The sequence below is a fragment of the Myzus persicae genome, unplaced genomic scaffold, assembly GCF_001856785.1.
Source record: "Myzus persicae strain clone G006 unplaced genomic scaffold, MPER_G0061.0, whole genome shotgun sequence".
Taxonomy (NCBI): domain Eukaryota; kingdom Metazoa; phylum Arthropoda; class Insecta; order Hemiptera; family Aphididae; genus Myzus; species Myzus persicae.
In genome coordinates, this window is record NW_019102814.1 from 204,887 (window position 1) to 213,607 (window position 8,721).

The window sequence follows — 8,721 nt, forward strand, 5'->3', positions numbered from 1 at the left end:
AGTTAAAACAATTTAATCTAAAATTATAAAACGAAAACAAACAATAAAGTTATTGGATTAAGATAAATCATATTATAATAATAAAAATATTAGGTCGGTATGAGAATGACAATAAGCCATTAGGTACAAGAAAGCATTAAAAGTTATCTGCTTATAAATATTATAGAAGTAGTATACATTGAATAACTTATACTTACTTATTTTTATAATAACATAAAAAAAAAATCAAAAATTTGCAGATACGTGTTGTTGCTGTTGGGGTAGCGATATGTTCAATACCTATAAGTATAATATTCATTAAGGATAAAAGTATTAATTTATGTCCGTGTTTTAGTATATTATTTTATAAATTTTATCAAAATCTATATACCTACAACATATTAATTTATTTGTTGTTATATTATATCTAAATAAACGTAATTTAAAAATAAAACAGAGAAGATTCAATGAGGTGCTTTATTTGTATGGGCTTAATAATAATTAATATATCACACTCTGAAATAATATAAGGTTACTGGATAACCATCGTAATTGGTTATATCATGTATAGGTAATAAAAATAACTCAAATATTGTTTGTTTAGACTTAAGAATACCTATTTATTATTTTTAGAACCTTAACCCATTTTCAAACATCTAATAACATACCTATCTAAAAAAATGATATTTTAAAAATAAATAGACTTTAATTTCAAAAAATTAAAACCGTTGGTCCTTGAACTATAAGAGGATCTTAATAATAATATATAGGAAATACATTTATTTTAATAATGATTATTGTTGTCTTATTTGTTTTATGACGTATGGATCGCCTCCAAACAAAAGTTTAAATTCCACTAACTGAGTAATAGTCGCTATAAAAAAGGTATTAATTAAAAAATCTTCTTGAAAAATGTACTAAAATAATTTTAAATGTTGCTATCCTAGTACAATATTGAACTTGCCTTGAAAACAAAATATTTCAATTGAAGAATGAAACAAATGTGCGCCGCCTCTTCTATAGTTATGGTCATGAGTACCTGTAACAACTACCAACTATAGTAATTTGTCTAGACATCTCTGATTCATCATTGTACTGAAATCTCTTAATATCATACAAAATTACAAATAATAAATTAAAAAATGAAATAATGTAAATAAAAATGTTGTTATTGACATACATGAATAAAAAAATATTCAATTAAAACTCGGTGGGCTTATGCTGATTATTTAGCATTTCCATTCAAACGTACACGTGCCTAGTAATAAGTTAATTACGAATAAACAAAGTTTGGCAATAATGAACATCTCAGGTCACATCCAATGTCGGCTATCAACGGTCACGAATCGCACGAAAAACTATTAATTTTTAATACCGAACATCCATGTTGTTTCGGCGAAATATTCAGCCAGACAAGGATTTATCGTGCTTGATTCGAACAGACATCCCGTACTCATACCTACCTTTGGCGAATAATAATAATGTTATCATGTTTCGGTTGCGTCACCTGCAGTGTGTTTAGAGTCGAAATTCGAAATTATAATTATTATATTATAGGTATTATCGATGTTCACATCGGGAGCCTAGGGGATAACGATTTACCGTGAAAACAATAGCAATATAGACCGGCCGGTGCCGACTATTCGACGGATCGATTGGAGGATTTGCTGTTCGCCCCGTGGAAACGATACATCAAAATAATACCAATTACCTTAATATCGCATGGGTACCTCTTCAGGACTCTATTCTGTAGACGTCGGCAGCGAGATAGTAATAAATAATAATAATAATAATAATAAGGACCTAGGCTGCCGCGTAACACTTGTCGACACGATAATCTCGATTTATAATATTTTTTATATATTTTGTATTTTCAATAGCCCCGCACCGCGGTATTTATATCGTATACAAGTGCCTGCTGCGAGACCACGATGGCGTGCTCATAATTTCATTTGGTCGGCATCACTTTGCCGCCTCCGATTCAATACACTTAACATAATGGACATAATAAGCACACATTTAATCGCAATATTTTTACCTTCGGCGCACGTTGACGTTTGCCCATATTTATTTTCTGGAGTATTTATTATTATTATTATTATATGAATCATGCTCCACGAAGTACACATGTAATTTTACTCCAAGTCCATACGTAACATCGCGGCGTGTTTCCGTTGCGATAAATAACCAATCGTTACTAGGAAGATCACGAAGCTGCCTCCGGTAATGACACTTGACCTCAGTTTAGTATCGTAGTTGCATGGAGCAATATTACATCATTGGAATCAGACGATGAATGGGGCTGATTATATAGATGAACTAACCCAGTGCCATCTCGGTCGTTTTTTTTTTTTTGTACAACCTAGATCTTACATGGTATGCTAATTTCAGTTGCACTCCGTCGGCGACTATATAAGACGTCCCGCAGCAATCAAAGTAAATCATTTGTGATAGTGCCGTCGAACGGGAAAAATACCAACTCCGTTGCTGTTTATAACTGTTCCAGTGTGCGTATATCCATCGTCTACCTCGTGTAAAATACTCTGCACCTACGTTTCACACTTTAATATTATCCACCGCACTACCATGAGCCAACAAAAGGTAAGCGAAAAACATAATAATATTATTTTTTCACACAGTACAATACTCGAAGAATATTATATTATTTATGATTCATTCGAGTATTTTATGCGATAATAATAATGAAATATAAAATAACACTCAGTGCGACATTTGAAATACAAATCGAAATGTTTTAAAGCACTACAAGTCTCGCATAAAATTATATTAAATGCATCGACACTCGTTTGCATACCTAATCTTATATTTTATTCTCTGAATTTAATGTTAAATATTCAGAATGATATACATATAGTTGCAAGTTACAACACCTGTACTCTTACACTTAAATTTTTTAATACAATTCATTGGTTGTTATATTTTATTTTTCGCATTAAATTAAATAAAGAGATAATATAATTTATTGAAACAAAATTGTACATTAGAACAATATTGTTATAGTAGATACCTAGACCTGCTATATTTAAAATAGTAAAATATCCCCAAGTTCGTAATGTATTCAATGATCTTTTTCATTTTCAACTAAGTAAGTATTAATAAACATAATGTTTTTATTTTTAAAATAATAATCAATCCAAATGATCTTAAAGTGCCTGTGTACTATTGTTATTCAAATGTTTATGAACAAACATAATTCAAATCGATAGCTGTTTGGTAGGTATACAATCATAATAATAAATAATTGTATTGAATAATAATTTCTTATAAATATTATATAAATTATTTTATGCACAACTTTTTATTTATTGAATTAAAAAATAATTAATAGTATACATTTTGCACAGATTGCATTACAAGTGTCTACTAAATTAATTTGCATAAAAGTATTATACGATTAAATTTTTCCATAATAGTAACGTATAATAATTTGTATAACGTTCATTGCCTATGAAAATTTTTAAATTGTAATTCATAAGTACCTATCTACTATAATAATAGCTTGGTAGTTTTACTGCAACCAACTTAACACAAATATTGAATAAAGTTAGATACTAAATAAAATACAGAACACATAAGTACCTAACAATAAGAATTTGATAATTTTAATGTATAATATTTTTCCAACTATCTTATGAATGAAATACTATACAAATATTTTTTTGTATTGAACAAATAATTCATCGCCAGTGCATACCGCGTATTTGTTTATGTATTATTTTGTATGTGTATTGTGTGCTTGTGCAGGTGTGTTTACTTGAGTACTTATGTAATACATACACATAGTGTTAAAGGTATCACTGTAATAGTTCAATTTAAGTTTTGATTTATTTCAATCAATTATTATACTATTTTGAATTTTGATATTAAGCATTATTCATTAATGATAACGCATCCATAATCTTGGTGAAATGACGTCAGTTAGGCTTAAAGTTTGAGTATTTTTATTTTTTCAAAATTTAACAAATAATCAAACAAAATAACGCTCAATATTTAAAACAAATATTTTTATGTTTTAAGATATTAAAATGCTCACAAATATTTTATAATACCATATGATGATAAATATACATTATTATAACATAGGTATATTTAATTATTAAGTTAAGTAAACTTAAAGACACTCTTATTATAATACTTAAATTTTTTTCTGTTCAATTATTATCAATTTCGTTGGAGTGATAAAATCACAATTTTACTAAAAACAACATTTAAACTTTTATATTTCATGAAAACATATACGATTTTTGTAATGAAAAAACATTTTAATTTTATATTCAAAACATGCAATATTCAGTGCATACATATAGTATAACTTTAGGGTGCAATAACTTTAATACTTTAATATATAAATATCTAATACAACACTGATAATTCAAACCTTTTAAAGTTCTGACATAAAAAATGGCGTAGGCATAAATAGCATCAGGTTATAGGTATCCTGCTATTCATAATATTGTTTCAAAATGAAATAAAATATCATTTTAATTAATATATTTTATTGAGTTTTTATTAAAATATTTTTAATTTGTAGTAGATACTAATGGTACTATTTGGTACAATATTTTCAATACTTACAATAGTAATTGGTACTTTTTATGGTGTAGAATGAGAGAGTGTTGAACATTGTTCAATGATTTTTTTGGAAGTTTTCGTTTATTTGGTACCTATCTACCTACACTACACCATGACCGTAGTTACACATACTATATTACTATATAACATTTTATATAATATAGAATGAAGTATGCTTCTTTTATTATTCGTTACCATATATGAGTCAGTACATCTTCACTATTTTATGAAAACGAATTGTGACCTCTGATTCGTCATTCATTTGTCCTTACTCATTATAATACAATATTATAATTTTTCTATAATTCACATAGGTACCAACAATAAAACAGTAAACACACAATAGGTACCCACACATGATTTCATTTTTATAATTCATTCTTTATAGGTACTTATTCAGTTTTTTCCCAATATTTCATACTTCCTGAAGAATATTGTAAATAAAACAAAAACGTCGTAAGTTAAATAGGTTCTCTTTGTTGATATTCGAAATAGATGTAATTATAAAAAGTTCTTAACCAGTGTGATATTTTTTTAGAATTGACATAAAATTTAAAATTCAATCAAATATTTTTTTGCTATTCAAAATGTATCTTTTATTTTGTACCATTGAAGTTATGAACCTAAAATCAACATGAAAAGATGTGAATAAAATATCAACAAAATATAATAAGTAGTAAATAATAATATTATATTATAGGTAATTCAATACAATTTTAAGATTTGATTATCTTTGCTCACAAAATAAATCATATAGCTCGTGTATAAATCTATTAATATTTACTTACTTACCTAATTGTTATAATTATTTTAAAACAATAACTTTAATAAACTTTAATTTAGATAGTTTACAACGTACTATCAGTAAGACAGTAGATACACTACCTAGTAAATCGTATGCGTATGAGTGTCGAGTGATATGGCATATAGATATTATGTATATATTGGTATAGTTACAAAACTAAATTCAACGCTTTCATCACCAAGTTTAATATTTTTAGGCCGTTGTCGTTCTATTATTGAATGTATTTTTAACATCACTCGTCTGTGCTCAATATGGCAGTCCTGCTGGAAATAGCAATCCCGGATACGGTGGTACTGGTACTAGTGTACCATCAGGAGACTATGGACACAAAGGCCAAAATCCCGTCGGAGGAGCTGGTGGATCAGATGGAAATTCAGAAGTAAGTTCTATGTTTACATGCATATTGTATTCTAATACATACCATATTTTCACAATAAGTCGTTACTATTGGCATAACTAATCATCTTTTGCATAATGCAAATAAATTTCATAACAAAATATTAATATGTGCCCACGTCAATATTGTTATTATTATAATATGGTAGTTAACTATAAACAATGGTGTCAGCCGACAGGTAAGGTATTTTAATACTATATAGATAGGAATATTCTCAATCGAATTAATTACACCTTGGTTTAATTATATAGGTTTTAAATAGAATTTTCTTAAAACTGTTGATTACCATAAGTCATTGAACAACTAAGTACCCCTATAAAGATTTTGTTTCCCCCCTTTTTTTAAAAGTCATAATTTATCGAAATTAGTTTCAAAAGTTCAAAATACAGCAATTATATACTGTACACTAATTTTATTTTATAAAAAGTACTTATTATAAGTCCGTACAGTTAGTAGTACGTAGTTACTACTACGTCTTTTAATGCTGTACAATGTAGACTAATGTACGACTGTAAAAATCATATTATTTTGTAAGTTGCAAATATGACGTTATAAATTAGGATATTAAAACTTATTACTATTAACCTTTAACGAAACTGCACAGTATTAAAATTAATTTATTAAACAATAGAAAAATTAGTATTAATTCTAATATTTTTATAACTATTAAAGATACTCCATACAAATTATATTTGTCTTAAAATGGTATGACTACAATAAAGGGTGTGATAACCACTGAATACTGTGATGTGTCACAACTCGAAAATTACCAAATCATTTTATTTTTTAGTACCTACCTATGGCCTGTGAAAATAATAGAAAACTATAAGTATAATAAACTTTAAAAGTGTTAACCCATATTTTAAAATACGCATTAACACATTAACCTATCGTGTCTAATGTGTATTTTTTTAGCAACTGTGTTGTAAAACTTGTACCTATTATAGTGACCGTTGCTGTAGGTAAGCACCTGTAAAAGTAATACCCGGTACATGTTCAGTATTCACCTAAACATTTTAATGACTTATTTTCGTAACTGCCTTTTTTAATAGTTGCTTCTATTATTATTAGTTAAACAATTGTCTATTAAATTCATAAATTACCCCATCATAATTTGCAGAAATGGAGTTAATGAGAATTATAAAAGATTTTTGTCGAATGCACAGTTACCATTATTGTTTCATTTGCTCAAGTAACAGTGACGAATGAATCAACTTAAGTTTTAATTCTGATTTTATATACAGCATTGCAGCCATACAGTTTTAACTAATAATACCCACATATATGGCTACACGGTATATAGGTATTAGGTATACCATAGTTGTATAGTCAGTATAGACTGGAGTGTTGTTAGATAGTTATAAGTTAATATATTTATTAATTATATTGACTGAACAATGATTTTGTTTGCGTTAATGTAGCCCGAACCGTTCAACTTTGCTTACCAAGTAAAAGATGCACCCACCAATACAGACTTCAAGCACGAAGCCAACAGTGACGGTAAACGAGTGACCGGAGCTTACAGCGTACTTCTTCCGGACGGCCGTAACCAAGTAGTGACATACGTCGCAGACGAAAATGGTTACAACGCCAAGGTCAACTACGAAGGAGAAGCAAAACCACAACCAGGTCAACCAGGCAGCCAAGGAGGTTATCCATCCGCACCGGGTTTCCCTTCTGCTGCTCCTAGTTATCCTTCTGCTGCCCCTGGATATCCTTCTGCTGCCCCTGGATATCCTTCTGCAGCTGCTCCTGGTTATCCTTCATCCGCACCAGGTGGTTTCCCTTCTTCGGCTCCAGGCGGTTACCCATCGTCTGCCCCGAGTTACCCTTCATCGGCACCGGGTTTCCCATCGTCCGCCCCGAGTTACCCGAGCGGTGTTAAGGGATCTTACGCCGCACCTCAACCCAAAAACGGAGGATATTAATTAATACCTCTGTAACGTTTGTTTAATTGATTAATTTTTAATATTTTAAGCGATTTTTCGCCTTTGTACTTAATTATGTATTTTTTATTTTTCAAAAACAGTCAAAATAAGCTATTAAGTGGTTTGTAATGAATAAATATTACATACAACAAAATATTCATAAATGTACACCATATTTTGACTACAAATAGTTACTAAATTTAAATTATTTTATTATTTTATAACTAATAAACATATTGTTTTTTTTATAAAATGCGTGTTATACTGATATCATAATAATTATTATTTATAAATTAAAATTTATCAGATTAGTTATCAACAATTTATCCACCATTCGTCAAGCTCAAAGTCATAATACAGTTTTACAACTACTTCGGGTTCTCTAAACTACATAGTTATGCAATATAATATGTATCTTGTACCTCAGTATGATCCGATTGTGAATAAATTTTTATATGGCACAAACAATAGCAAATCGTATTTTATTATGATGTTCTTTCGAACAGTCCATTGTAGTATTATTATACTGGTAATAAGTAATTGGTATAATAGATATGGTTACAATATTTAAAATGATTTCAGACATTTTTAAGATATCAAGTTCCTCGTTTAAACCTGATAAAACTGTGTATACACTAAATCAACTGTTAAAAGCTCAACAGCTGCTTAACATAATATGTTATCGTTGTATTGTTTTGAAATTGTATTTATAAAAACAAGAAGTAAAATTGTAATATCTACTACGAAAAAATATTTATTATATTATGCTCCTTCTCCTGATAATAACTGTGTATAAAAAATTAAAAACGATATCGGAATTAACTCACAAAAATGTAGTCACCACGATGAGAATCAATTTTTCTGATTGTTATATTTATATATAAACAACATTATGAAATAAAATATATAAAAACCGACTGCTCACCACGTAATTGCCAATTGGCAATTATACACAGTTGACTACTCAGTACATTGAATCAACTATCTATATAGTTAATATACTATATAGTTAATATATT

General features: G+C 28.6%; 1 protein-coding gene across 1 annotated transcript; it reads left to right on the top strand.

The window, feature by feature from the left end:
- The first annotated feature begins 2,409 nt into the window (after positions 1–2,409).
- On the top strand, positions 2,410–8,172 carry LOC111033153 (pro-resilin-like). The gene is made up of 3 exons (XM_022313757.1): positions 2,410–2,580; positions 5,574–5,756; positions 7,196–8,172. Exons 1-3 carry the CDS (start codon positions 2,566–2,568, stop codon positions 7,700–7,702), a joined length of 705 nt encoding a protein of 234 aa, XP_022169449.1. The 5' UTR covers positions 2,410–2,565; the 3' UTR covers positions 7,703–8,172.
- The last annotated feature ends 549 nt before the right edge of the window (positions 8,173–8,721 follow it).

Excerpts from the sequence above, each read along its gene's own strand:
- LOC111033153 (XM_022313757.1), top strand. Across the intron at positions 5,757-7,195 it reads GATCAGATGGAAATTCAGAA|CCCGAACCGTTCAACTTTGC; the intron begins GTAAGTTCTATG and ends GCGTTAATGTAG.